Source organism: Macrosteles quadrilineatus, unplaced genomic scaffold (assembly GCF_028750875.1).
Source record: "Macrosteles quadrilineatus isolate MER2022 unplaced genomic scaffold, UCM_ALF_1.0 Scaffold_3__2_contigs__length_128488019, whole genome shotgun sequence".
NCBI lineage: Eukaryota > Metazoa > Arthropoda > Insecta > Hemiptera > Cicadellidae > Macrosteles > Macrosteles quadrilineatus.
This window is the reverse complement of record NW_026542596.1, coordinates 96,608,823-96,623,991: the sequence shown is the minus strand read 5'-3', so window position 1 is coordinate 96,623,991 and position 15,169 is coordinate 96,608,823. Positions and strand designations below refer to the sequence as shown.

The following is a 15,169-nucleotide window of genomic DNA, read 5'->3' as shown; positions in this document are numbered from 1 at the left end:
AACGAAAAAATATGATTTTCTCGAATATGGTCGAAACGATTTTGATAACATTTTTGTATGTTATAGTCCTTCCATAATTCTAAAACAAAAATGTACAAATCCCATTTCCTGATGTTGCCACTTCAAAGGCCACGGCCTGGGACCCATTTCATAATAAACTACAAACTACAAGTTACAAGTTACAACTTGTAACTTGTAATTTCCATTAGATTTGCATTGGGCGATCAGCTGATTTACTAATAATATTAGTTTGTACTTTATTATGAAATGGGCCCCAGGAGGTAAAGGTGGCCGTGATATAGTTCAGCTTTTTAATTGGCTCTAGAAAAATGCCAAATGAATTGCAGATATGAAAAATACAGAAAATACTCACCCAATAGAGAACAATTATTGTTTTTCACATTCACTCACCACACTACACTAACTTGCACTCGTTCATTCCCAATCCCACTAAACGTTTGTTTGTTTTTGTTTTCAGTTTTACTCCCCACGGCCCACTCCCCTAATGTCACTGGATAGTGATGTGCTACTGTCTATATATTTGTGGGTTTTAATTAGCTGAAGATAATGAAAAGAGAAAAACAAATAAAATCAGTTAAGAATTTGAGTAACCCTAGACAACATGGCCAAAAGAGTTGGAGATATTCTTCTCATATCCATCGAATTTTGCTTTTAAGTTTAGGTTGGTATTTTATAGGTTATGATAGGAATAGGATTTGTTGTATCGATTGATTTGATTTTATAAAATTACATTACCTATTATCGATTGATAATTTCGTATAATAATGATAATATCGATTTTATATTCAGGCCTAAACGGAACAAAAATCTGTATAGGCCTAAATCTAAATATAAGTAAACTTAGTCACATAAGTCAGATTGGGTACAGTATCTTTACTGGGCTATGCTAATATCAATTGAAATTATCGAATTGAAAATGTCAATTTAAAATATATATTTTTAACTTTATCAATTATAAAAAAAACCAGTTCTAAAAATAAACTGTCATAACCTATCTAGGCCTAAGTAACCAAACTTACTGATAGGCCTAATGAAAAAATCAAATAAAGGTTTACTAATCGGATTGATAGTTCCAATCGATATTAGCACAGCCCAGTTAAAAAACTGTACCCATAAATACAAGTGTAACTTGATTTCACTGAAGTTTTAGTTTTTACTAGGCCTATTTATTTTGAAACAAACCACAGTAATGCTCGGGAAACACACAATACAATACTGTATAAACAAACACAAGGCACGCTGGTTTACATAAGCCTAAGCAATAACCTAACATCCAAAAGCATAATAATAAGGTATTCCCGCTAGATTGACAAATCAAATGTTTAAAAAAATTGGTTCCACGCAGTCTGAGAGCGGCAGACAGCGTGACGCTCAATGCCACAGCCATCCGTATAACCTCAACACTCATGACTTTAGAATGCTATATGAAACTAATCCGCTCTTTTTTCGTTTACCAACGCATATTTTTCAAGTACTACAGCTCTTTAGCTTTAATTTGAGTTGTGGTAAGAACGTTTACTGGTAAATATGCGTTTGCTACAATGAATTTACAAAATGCAGATTAGATTGGCGGCGGGCATTTCTCGCGCAGACACCAGGCGCCGATGTCATCGGCAGCTGGCATTTCTCGCGACGGAAGGTGATGGCACTTCTCGGCTTTTGCCACTCAAAGGGTTAAATAGGTTTAATTGTAAATCAATTCAGACAAATGGAAATTCGCTTAGTCGGCAGGTTTGCTGCGGCGGGGGTATTGATCATAGAATGGGACTGTCGATTAATTTCTTCTTAACAAAGTTTTCAAAGTTAAATCAGAACTCATAAGAGACACTTTAAAGCAGCAAAGTATTTTTCATGGTTTCATGTCCTAGGCCTAGGTCTGTAACTTAACTGTAATTAAAACTTACATATACTTAAATTGGGCTAGGCCTACATATTTCTAGATTAAATGAACTGTTCATATTAAGTTACATTCACTATTTCAGCGCAGACATGTTAGCATTTTCAGTTTTCCTGCTGACAATTGTGTTCTTTGGGCCTTACGAAGTATGAACACTCCAAACTGATAACTGTAGCTCCAAGTTAACTTAATTACCAAAGCCGCGTTGTTGACCAGCATAGCTGGATGAACTGTGCCAATTTTTAAATATAAATAACTTATCAATTATTAACATCAACAAAATAACTTGTATCTTTCAAGGAAATAAATTTGAATTTGAAGAAGCCCATCTCGCACAACCCTGGCAAAATTTTTTTTCGGAAGACTGCTGATCTCTGGGGGGAGCTTGTTGAACAACTTCTAAGAAAAAGCAGGAAAACTGCGCTGTATTCCCGTGAGGCGGAATCTATGAATGTCAATTTTGCTTCTGCTACGTGTATTAAAGCAATGAACATCTCCTCTGGTCCTAGCTCAATGTTCGACCTGACGTGTACAAGGGAGGAAAATATACTTATACTGCCCAATAACAGTATGCACCTTTAGCCTTCTAAAGATTGGCTTACAGTGTTCCAAAGGAGCGATAGATGTTATGGCTCTCACTCAAGGCAGATTTTTGTAGTCTGAGCACTTCATCACACCCTGAAGCATGGCCCCAGAGAAGTAGGCCTGTGCCGTAAGTAATGTGACTATGGAACAGTCCGTGGTAGATGTTTATAAGAAAGGCTTCACTTAATCTACTCTTTAGCCTACGCAGCAGAAAGACAACTCTAGATAACTTTTTGCACGTTTCATCAATTTGAGGTTGCCAACTTAATTTCCTGTCCATGGTGAAGCCCAGAAGTTTAACTTCTTGGGGTTGGTGGTGTTTTGATACGGCCAAATCTTGACTTAAACTGCAGACAATCTGTTGTGTTTTATCGCCATTGACTTGAAATTTGTTGTTTCTAAACCATATCTCTGCTAAAGCAAGGTCAGCAGCTGTCGCCTCTCTGATTCCGTCCAAGCTTGCTCCTCCCCTAATCAGTGTGGTGTCGTCTGCGTAAAGGAGAGCTTCCTCCCTACCACTGAAGTCGTTTAGGAGAAAGAGCAGAGGGCCCAGTATTGATCCTTGGGGGACTCCATGTTCGACCAGAAGTTCACCAGAGGGAGCACCCCTAACCACAACAACATGCTTCCTACCTCTCAATTACGACTTGAAGGTTTCCAGTACGACACCAGTTGCTCCATAACATTCAAGCTTTCTTAAAAGGACATCATGTGAGGCAATTTCTAAAGCCTTACTCAGATCTAGGAGTGTCAAACTATAGTTCGGCCGCATAGAAAACGACCTGTGTGCTAATGCTAAACCAATGCTATAGGAGGTCGCTTTCTAAGCGGCCGAACTATAATTGACTCTTGGTTCTCAAAAGCCTCAGATATCCTTTCAGCAACCCGAAGCAAGGCAGTTGAAGTCGAGCGGCCCCTCCTATAACCATGCTGAGAATCCAAGAAGAGTTCATTCTGGTCCAGATGTTCGACCAGTTGATCATACATGACCCTTTCAAAAACCTTAGATATCACAGGAAGAATAGCAATTGGACGATAGCTGGCGATAGAGGCCCTGTCACCTTTCTTATGGACTGGCACAACTCTTGCGGTCTTTAATTCTTCAGGGAATATCCCATGAGCCAGGCAGGTGTTAATAACCAGGGTTAAGGGGTCAACAATATCATTAATCACACCCTTCAAGACCTGGGAGCTCATTCCATAGATGTCCTCACTGGTGGAAGAACGAAGACTGGAAACAATCAAATAACAATGTGCCAACATATCAACAAGTTAATAGGATCTCATAAAAATCCTTAAGCAAAACTTTGATACCAGACTCCATCTAAGTTAACTAAACCTAACCAATTTTTAGTATCAATAAACTAACTGAAGTAAAAGTCTGGCTTTTGGTTAAGTATAAGTCTGGTTACTTATCAAATCAACCCAAGTTAGGCTAACTTACTTTTATGTCTGATAACACAATTGAGTCTGATATCAAGGTTCTGCCAAATGCGGATAAGTTAGACCTAACTTATATAATAGGACGTAGTCTATAATTGACCGATTTTTTTTAGATAAATATGGTTTCACATAATTTACACAAGCACGCTACCGTACATAGCCTACATTTTTGTTTAGCTTGACTTGTCTTGGTACTAATGGAATTGCAATTTACAGCCTGTGGTTTCGCTCTCCTCCATAATTACCATGTTTCAACGATGTTTGAGAACGATCGACATTTTTCTCATTTGTCAACTTTGGAAAGAGAAATGACATTTCACAGTGAAATGGTGAGATGAGTTTTTAAATAGGCTAAGCTCAAAATTAATTAGGCCTATTTAAGTTATATTTTCATTATAAGCCTACATGATGGTAACTTAGCCTTTTACTTTTATATCTTTCTAATGGAGTTAGTGTATTTATAGCTGAGCCGCGTTTCTTTGACAACTAGGCCTTTAGTTACCAACAAATTACGTTTATAAAAAAGATTTAAATTCAAACTCTTTTTTTGTACAGGAACTTGACTTGTATATCAATTTTTAGATAGGAACACTGTGAGCCAATGATTTTAGCTAGCGCTATAGACTAACCAACACAAGTAGACTCCCCATCCCATTGTAAATTTTGAAGCTCGTTTTCGTGTCTAGTTCATTTCCGGTGACACTGGTGGTTAGGTGTCGACAAAATTTTGTTTCTATTATTATAGAGTTAATTTAATGATTTGTGCTTTACTGTTTTGTTATATAACTAAAAGATGAGTTAGTGTTTGTGATTAAATATCGTTTTATTTGGTTAAACAGGGTTTTTAATGACTAAATAAGAATAATCAAATTGTAAACAAAAAACGACCTCTACAGTGCAACCGGACAAAACTAACGATAAAATTGGCTTCAAGTGTTCCATAAGGATGGGAAATCTACTAAGGGAGTATGTTTTATCCATGCTAGCAGTGTAATGAAATTTCATCTTTGATAACTAAAGTGGTCGATAGCAACTTATTTTTTCAGAACTAGCCTATTTCTCCACCTTTTTTCAAACACCTAACGTTTGTCTCTCTAACTCAAACCATTGTTATCTCCTTTAACTTGTCCATGATGTTGATTTTAACTTTTTAACTTAACCTTACGTAGAGAATCCTTATAATATTCATTAATTTGATTATGTTTTAAATGTTTCTCGTGTTCAGGGAATGTATTATTCATATTACAAGAGGATTGTTGAAGCACCCACATTTCTTGATGGATTTAATCAGATTACAAATGATAACCTGACTGAATATCCCTCTGTCATCAACACATTGGAGAGGTTCAACCTGCTTCCAGAAGTAAGTAACGGTTTTTTATAACCATCCTTAAGTTTTTTTTATATCTTATGAGATAAACTATAGGTCTTCCTTGATTTCATGATATTGAAGATATTACAACGAAAGCCTAACATAAGACCCCTCTCCTTTTCATTCCCCACCATTCTCCTCATTCCTTCCCACCATTTATTGTTGATATTGTAGCCTAATATAAAACTACAAAAAGTTGTATAATAACAACAGAATTATTATTCTTTTGGCAAATTATCTTGGAAATAGTGTTTAAGTTAAGACTGATTTATTTTTTAAGTTAAAGAAATACCCAAATTCATCTTTCCTTTGCATCCTGTGTCAAATTGAGCCTTGTCGTTTGGTTGTATCTCAAATACAAAACAACTTTTAAGAATACTCTTCTTTCTTGGTGAATTGGGCCTAATTGTAAAACTAAAATAAATAGCCTATAAAATTTCATTTCCCTTAAAGTGCAATAAACCAGATCTCCTAAATATCCTAGAGAAGATTTTAAATTAATCTTTAAGCAAGTATTTTATATAGGCTATGTTAGGCCTACTATTGTTGTTTCTTGATACACATAGGCTATCTGTTTTTTTTATCTGTGTTAAAAAGTATTGTTCATTAGAAAATTTAACTAGGTACATAGAGATTTAAACTTTACATAGGAAGCGACCTGGTGGTAAACCAGGGGCTTTACTCCCTAATGTCGTGGATTTTATTTATTTTATTTTATTTTTATTTTTATTTACCAACGGCAATACACAAATATACAAAGATAGTCAGTAGTTTGACAGCTTCAACAGTGAATATTTGTGCTTATGACTAGATTAACAGAAACGAAATTGATAACAATAATAGACAATGAAATGCGTAAACAACAATAATAAATAATTAAATTAACAACAATACAAATGATTTGAGATAACATGCAATATATATTTATAACAGAAAAAACAAAGAGAAATTATTATTGGTCGACTCGCTCCCCTGCTGCCATTCGCCTAACAGCCACCAAACTGGAAGCGAAAAAGTCGACCGACGAACATATTTCGTTCCCGGAGCGCATCAGACGTGGTATGGGGCAGAAGCGTAGATAGCTGGTCGAAGCATGGTCTAGCTCAAACAAGCGTTAATGCCTGGTGCTTCTGGGAACGTACAGATTGATCCTCTCGAGCAGAAAAGGGCTGCTGATCTGGTTGTTTAGCAGCTTGAAGAGGAAGGCAACATCAGCAACTCTTCTTCTACACTCTAAGCTTTGGAGACCATAAGCTCACGGAAATCATCCATTAATACATGGATGGGATTCAAATCCCGTCAATCATCAATGGCTGTAATGTGATAGTGCCGAGACCCTATAGGCCTATCTTGAAGTAATGTATCATAAACATTCTTAAGCTAGAGCCTAGTGTTCTAGGATGTGAAGAGAAGACAGAAATAGTAAACTTAAAATAATATTTCTGTTACAGTTGGTGATTGGAGGTTTATACCGTGGGTTTGCCCAGGTCACAGACATGCTTGGTATCGCTACGAAGCAGTGTTGGCAGGTAGAGAGAGGCAATGGTCTGCCGCCAGTCACCAGCTGTGAGGGTCTGGGAGATCCGACATACTTCTACTTGGAGGCAGCCTGGTGTTGCGCCAGCCTCACCACTGCCTTCCTCTTCCTCTACGCTGTTTATTTGAGGTTAGTTGCCAATGTAAGAGACTACGACCTTTGTTTGTTCTTGCCAATATAAGTAACAAAAATTGTATTATTGAATAAGAAGGAATGGATACAGCACTAACTTCAAACAGTGCCAGTTTTGTGATAGCCATCCCATGTCTTTCTTCTGAAGAAACCCCCACATAGTGGCTAAGTTAAATTTCAAGTTATTTTTGTTGAACATTTTGTGTGCTTTCAAATGCCTGTAATTCTTTTCTAAGATGAGCTAGTTGCTTAACTATTTGTTCTTCCTTTTGTATGCAAAAGCCATTTTTGAAAAAAAGAGTTCAGCTTACCTAGCTTAAACCATAGATTTTTAATCTATACCTAGCTCAAAGGCTAATGTTAAAATGCTCCAAAACACTTATATTTTGTTGGTAGTTCATCTTATTCAAAGAGTGGAGTACTATTTCTCACCAATTTACTTTAAGAAGTAGTTTAAGTGGGGTGTTTTATGGTATAATTTTTCAGAATTTCTAGTGGTTTGCTAAAAAATTGGTACCATAAAGTAACTGAGAAGATAATTGATGGATGATATGAATATAAAATGAATGAATGAATAAAATGTTATCGAGAGGTTAAGGAAAATCCAATTGGCTGATTAGGATTATTATGTACAAGGATAGGAATCAGCTAGCTTACCTGGTAGATAGAGTCCAGATTAGCTTTGGTAACACTCATAAAACAAATAACACAACACAGAATACCCCCGCCGCAGCAAACCTGCCGACTAAGCAAATTTCCATTTGTCTGAATTGATTTGCAATCATTGCAATCATTATGTTATTTAAATAGATTTGCCAATCAAATCTATAACATAAGGTTTAACGAGTACCTTGGTTTGCTGCTACAAGGAAACTAATAAAGCAAGTTTTTTTGTTAAATATTAATAGCTCATAAAATAAATAAATTGACCAAGTTTGATCCAAATATATCAATAAACAAACAAACTACATCATTTTACAATATTCTCCATAAGAATAAAATTTTTTCCCTAGGACGCTAGGCATGAGCCTGGGATTGTTTTTTACATTACTTCAGGCTAGACCTAGGGGACTGAGATCCCGCGTTCTAACCACTACGCCAGCTCGCTCTCCAACAATATTCTCCATAAGAATAACATGGGAATTTTAAATTTACAATTTTTTGAATTTTCTCCATTACCAATAAAAACAAATTGATATACTAAACTATTTGTTTTTTTATGCTCTTTAAAAAGGTTAAATTGGGACATTTTGTGTTTTGAGTTTCAAAAATGAGAAAAACCATTTTTTTTTCCTATAAAAGCCCCCGTTCCCATGATCTGATCATGCTGGTTCGCGAACTCATTCAAGTTTATCCCGCCTTACACCTTCAAACCAAATTTCATTAAAATCGGACAAAAGTTACTCAAGTTATCGCGTTCACGGACACACATATATATATATAAATCTATATATATATATACATACTAGCTGTACCCGCGGGCTTCGCCCCGTTTAACTTCATAAGTATTCGCATGGCTCATTCACGTCCTGGTTGAAGTTCGTTCGCTAAGCTCACTCACCTTTAGGTTGGAGCTCGTTCGCTGCGCTCACTTGCCTTCAGGTTAGCTCGTTCGCTATGCTAACTCGCCTCTAGGTTGAAGTTCGTTCGCTACGCTCACTCACCTTTTGGTTGGAAATTAGCTGTTGTCATAAATTTAGAAAAAAAAATAATAGTGCTGCACCCTGTTGGTAATCCTTGTAACTTTTATGCTATTGAACATCATAGAACAGAACCAACTTGTTTAATTGAAACAGCTGTTAAGATTCATTAATTCCTTTTAAATATGAAAAATCATAAGATTAACATTTGGCCTCTGGGGACATCAATATGAAAAAGTAAATCGGTCCCGGGTCTAGGTCTTACCATGCCACCTAAGGTAATAGCTTACTTCCCTATAGGGAAATTCGCTAAAAAAGAGTAAAAGGACAGACCCTGCTCAGTATAAGAATAGGGATGATTGCAATGGCTAGCCATTGGGCGATGGGATCGCCAACCCCTACGCCAAAAACCCTATATACAGGGTGTTTCAGTAAAGCGTAGCGGGCTATAGAGATTCAGATTCTACATGCAAAAATAAGTCGAAAATGAAGAATAACTTTTTTTCGATTTCGGCTTAGTTTGGCCGTAATCCGCCATTTTGTATTTTTTTGAAAATAATTAATTACTCAAAAACCCTTTGGAGATATTTTTATGAAACTTGGTATAAACTTTAAGTCTACAGGTATAAACATTCTCTGAAAATATCTTTGATCAGGCTCATCAAATTTCAAAATGGCGGCCATTTAAATTTTTTAAAGTAAAACTCAGTGAAAAGCGGCCATTACAAAAAAAAATTTAAATGGTCGCCATTTTGAAACTAGATGAGCCTGATCGAAGATATTTTTGGAGAATGTTTATACCTGTAGACTTAAAGTTTATACTGTACCAAGTTTCATAAAAATATCTCCAAGGGTTTTTGAGTAATTAATTATTTTCAAAAAAATACAAAATGGCAGATTACGGCCAAACTAAGCCGAAATCGAAAAAAAAATATTCTTCATTTTCGACTTATTTTTGCATGTAGAATCTGAATCTGCATAGCCCGCTACGCTTTACTGAAACACCCTGTATAAACAATACATGACAGCTACAGAGCTGTGTCATTCTGTTTACAAATGATGCCAGTAAATGGTGATGAGCCTCGTTGTGTCGTACAAGTGAACTATGGATTTATTCGCGAAATGAGCCCTTACTTATAAAACCGCCCTCGTATTAAATCACAATCTTTCCCTTTCCCTTAGTGTAGAAACATACAGACAGCGTAGCGCAGCGCAACTAAGCATAGCCGAGCACAGCATTGTCCAATACACACGGAGAGCGCAGCGCATTATAGGTTGTAGACGGTCTTAATAAGGTACATCAGTATAGAGGATGGCTCTGTCGAAGACTACACGTATTTGAGTTGTCAAAAATACCTTAAGGTGGCAGTTTTTGATCAGTAGGAGAAGCGTCGGGGTGCATAAAGTGTGTAAAGGCAGGAAAAAACATGGCGAATATCACCTCTTATTTCCCTTAGGAAACACGAGTCTCGGTTTATCAATTACACAAGAATGTTGACTACAACGTTTGATTACATATTTTATTTATTTAGTTTGGTTAAGGATGATTGAGAGAAGCTGACAACTAGTTGGAAGAGACCAATTGGTGCAGAAAAGAGACTAGTATTAACATTAAGCGTGTCTGCAGTCGAATGCGCTCCAATACGCTCTGATAAAAACAAAATTGTTTATTCCTCGGTCGTACGCTGTGCTGCGCTACGCTACGCCGAAATGCGCTATTAGTATGTCATACCTCATTACAATACATGGTTTTGACTTAAAACATGCGCTGCTCTGCGCTACACCCTAGTGCATACATGTATCATTGAACCAACACAGTTTAGCCAAATAATCCAGCCAACTTCCTGAAAAATACTTACCTTAATAGTGCTGATCATGCTTAATGGATAATTCAAATATAAAAAGTTATAAGGGTAGTACAAACCTCTTGGAGTGCTCCAGGTATCCTTTTCTCAGTTTCTTGACTTCAGACTTGTCACACGACTGTCATGACGATCATCTTCTAATGTTGTCCTCTTCTAACATCTCTTCTACCAGTGTCTTGACTCCTCAAATGTAGATCCAGATGACATAGGACCTAACGCCCCTCCCCCCTTAGTCTTTCCAGAGAAATAAAGGATTATTCCTCCAAACAGACTCAAGTCATTAGATCATCCATCCCCACGATGCCCCCCTCTAGCCTATTTCCCCATAACCCCAGACCCTTAACTAGCCTACCAATATACTTCCCACTCCCTAACTCAAAAATGTTAACCCTCCCCCCTTAAACCCCCCAATAACCTACTATTTTTTAAGTTCCCTCGTCCCTGTCTAGCCTACTTTATCCCCCTCCCTGTCTGAAATGGATGATCCAAGGACCTGTTGTATACTTCTCTATACAATAAACCCAAGATTATCAACCCTGAATTGTTACTTGATTCCCTGTAATTAACATGTAAATGCCCTACTTTTAAAGTATTTTAGTAACAATTTTCTTTTGCACTATGTCTTAAACCCATAAAATCTTTTTCATGATAAAATCATATTTCTTTAAAATCTTTTGCCTTTGTATATATATATACACAGGTCATTAGAACTTCCGACTTTCGATGCCCCCCTCTAGCCTACTTCATCCCATAACCCCGGGCCCTGACTAGCCTACCATGATATATCCCACGTCCCTAAGAAAAATGTTGACCCTCCCCCCTTTACAACCCCCCTCTAACCTACTTTTTTTATTCCCTCTCCCTGGCTAGCCTAGCAAGTTCCCCTCCCTGTCGTAGTCGGAAGTACAAAGGACCTGTTCAATAACTTTGAAAAGATTTAACCTAAAAATCTTTCTGGTCCGTTTTTGTTCTCAACGAATTCCCTAGCTAACAACCCCCCACCCCCCCTCAAACCCACACGCACTAACAACCAGACATCTTCTTTTTTGATCCAAGCAAATATCCTCTTCTTTTCAGGGAATCTGGAACATCTGAACATCAATATTGTGGTTAGTAAAAGTTTCAAGATGTCTATAAAGTTAACTAAAATTGCAACTAAGATAAGGTTCTAATAAGACAGAGATAGAAAATTAATTCATTACATTAGTTTTTAATTTACAAATTTGCAATGTTATTTTTTCTTAATGGATAATTCAAATATAAAAAGTTATAACAGTTAGTATTTTACAAACCTGTTGGAGTACTCCAGGTAGCCTTTTCTCAGTTTCTTGACTTCAGACTTCTCATTATGCTGTCATGACGATCATCTTCTAATGTTGTCCTCTTCTAACATCTCTTCTTCCAGTGTCTTGACTCTTCAAATGTAGATCCAGATTACCTAGAACCACCCTCCCCCTGCTATCCCCACTATTCCCGGATAAAAAAGGATTATTTCTCCAAAAAGAATCAAGTCTTTAGATCATCCATCCCCACGATGCCCCCCTCTAGCCTACTTCCCCATAACCCCAGACCCTGACTAGCCTACCAATATACTTCCACGCCCTAACTCAAAAATGTTAACCCTCCCCCCTTAAACCCCCCCAATAACCTACTATTTTTTAAGTTCCCTCGTCCCTGTCTAGCCTACTTTATCCCCTCCCTGTCTGAAATGGATGATCCAAGGACCTGTTGTATACTTCTCTATACAATTAACCCAAGATTATCAACCCTGAATTGTTACTTAATTCCCTGTAACTAACATGTAAAAGCCCTACTTTTAAAATATTTTACTAACAATTTTCTTTTCACTGCTTCTTAAACCCATAAAATCTTTTTCATGATAAAATCATGTTTCTTTAAAACTTTTTTGTCTTTGTACGTACACAGGTCATTAGAACTTCCGACTTTTGATGCCCCCCTCTAGCCTACTTCACCCCATAATCCCAGGCCCTGACTAGCCTACCATGATATATCCCACGTCCCTAAGTAAAATGTTCAAACCCTCCCCCCTTTACAACCCCCCTCTAACCTACTTTTTTTATTCCCTCTCCCTGGCTAGCCTAGCAAGTTCCCCTCCCTGTCGTAGTCAGAAGTACAAATGACCTGTTCAATAACTTTGAAAAGATAACCTAAACATCTTTCTGGTCCCTTTCAGTACTCAACAAATTCCCTAGCTAACAACCTCTCTCCCCCCCCCCCGCACTCTCACACACACAAACAACCATACATCTTCTTTTTTGATCCAAGCAAACATCCTCTTCTTTTCAAGGAATCCGGAGCATCTGAACATAAATATTGTGGTTAGTAAAAGTTTCAAGATGTTTATAAAATTAACTACAATTTTAATTTGATAAAGTTGTAACAAGACAAGAAGAATATTAATTTTTTATGTATTGGTTTTAACTTTGTGTATGATTGTAATTTTAAAATGTATGCAATGTTATTTGTCAACTGCAACAGTGGTTTCAACATTGCTTTGAATATATCTTTATATTAACAACTGGTTTATATAATGAGCTGAGGCAAGTAGTTGAGTATTTTCGCAATGGAGAGTAAAGTTTCTGAAAACTTTAAACCTGACTATGCACTTTGTTCTTCTTGATGATTTATTCTTCAAGTCTGGAATACTATTTTATGGGGAGAAAAGTCTCATCCCAAAGGATCTGAGGTCTCCAATCTTTCAATCACTCAATATTCAATTGATAAGGGTTGTTAGACAAACATTAGTTTTCTGGCTGGTAATTTAAAGCACTAAAATAATTTGTTGATTATTTGTTTCTTTAAATACTTTGTTAGTATTTTGAAAATTCTCTCTGTACTCATGATATATTAAAGGTATATTACTAGTAAATATCAATAATATTAAAGCGATAATAGCTACTTACTTGCAACATCCGTTGAGCTTAGAGACTTTGTAACTCTTGAAGTTGGCTGGATTTGGGCTAAATTCTTATGCTTGGAATTTAAACTGTGTTGGTTCAAGGCTTGAATGGAGAATTACCTTTTACAACCTATGAGCATTTTACTATACAACCAATTGAGGGAAATTAAATATTATGCAGAATTACTAAAGTCTTATAAGTAGCAATCTGTGTTGTTTATTAGTTGACAACAAACTTTTTTTTTGCTGTTCAATAGTTGTTACCTGGGTTGAAACAGTAACGGTTGTAAACGTTAGTAAATGTTTCTAGCACAAAGCTGTAAACTATAATATTAATAAGATTTTTTCAATTTGTACCGGTAATTAAGATTTGGAATGGTAAGTTAACTCACATTTTGCAAACATTAAATCAAAACAAACTTAGCAAATACGCCTGGAAATTTGCTTTGATGAACTCTTCGTCCAAAAATAGGCTCAAATGTTAAGGTAAAGTAAGAATATTTTTTACTATTTGTAACAGACTAGTCAGCAACCACCCCCGCGCCGGAATTATATTATCATAACAGTGGTATCTAAATGTTTGTAGCATGTTTATGTTCGTGATGTGTTTGTTTTAATTATATGTGTGATGAGTTGCAACCTTTAGAAATGTTTTCTTCACATCAAAACATAATATGATTATACAGTACTATATTCTTATGATTATATTGTAAGCTACTGAGCAATCTGAATAATTTTTAGACTATTTGACGGAGATACCTAACAAATTGTTACATCTTAGCAAATAGCTCAGGGGCTAGAAACATGAATATTTATACGGTGATTTATTAGCTGTGAAATGAAATTAGATTGATTACAAATTGAAATATCAGAGTATAATGACGACAAGTACTGAGAAACTATTATCATTCATCAATAGATGTATCAGCATACACTTTTATATCCTCTCAATACTTGTGCTATCTGAATATTTTCAGATATGTGTTTAGATGGAAGTATTGACAATTTTAATATGTAGTTTAAACTGTCGGGCTAATATGATTTGATCAAATCTGCATGATGAAGATGAAATGACACACTGTTGACGTTACTCACCGTCTGACGATTTTCACAGCGCTGTCTTGGTTATTATCCTTTGAAGAGGCTTACGTCTCTCATGAACCTTTCATTTTTAATTTCAGAATCAGAAAAATTTTGTTAATGAGGTCTATTGTAACATCTGTTATTTAATGACCAATAAAGATTTATGATTTATGTACTGAAATCCTTTCAACTTGGGTTTCTCTGGAAACAAATATGCACCAAATTAGTAAATACTAAGAAGTCTTATGTTGTAAATAATCTCTTTCAAATCTGCTTTTGCAGGTGATACAATTCATGAACCGTATATAGATACTGAGACTGATACTTGATGATGCCTGGGGGAAGATTACACTGCGACCTGTAAGATCTATTGTGTCCCCAAAACTAGTTTACGGTCTTTGCCTAGAGAACCTCCTCCAATCCTAACTCCTTAATGAAGTTTAGCATCAGGTGGGGTTCTGAGGAAAATCTCCAACTGCTACTTGTTGCATTCGCAAGCTATTCTCTTTCTCTCAACTGCATCGCATTCAGCCAATAGATGTCTGGGTGTTTCTTGCCCTGATTGGCAAGGTCTACAGTCACATTCCTGAACGATGTTATTTTTTTAGACAACCTCTGTGCCTACAATGTTCAGTTACAAAACCTGTTAAAGTTAACTCAGGGGTGGGGTAATC

General features: G+C 36.4%; 1 protein-coding gene across 1 annotated transcript in view; it reads left to right on the top strand.

Annotated features, from left to right (window-relative positions):
• Positions 1-516: 516 nt before the first annotated feature.
• Positions 517-15,169, top strand: part of LOC128989668 (probable C-mannosyltransferase DPY19L1) — a 37,274-nt gene continuing 22,621 nt past the window's right edge. The window contains exons 1-4 of the mRNA XM_054411635.1: positions 517-682; positions 4,163-4,275; positions 5,172-5,309; positions 6,770-6,984. Of these exons, the coding sequence (XP_054267610.1) occupies positions 568-682; positions 4,163-4,275; positions 5,172-5,309; positions 6,770-6,984 (581 nt within the window). The 5' untranslated portion in view covers positions 517-567. The remainder of the gene's footprint in view (positions 683-4,162; positions 4,276-5,171; positions 5,310-6,769; positions 6,985-15,169) is intronic.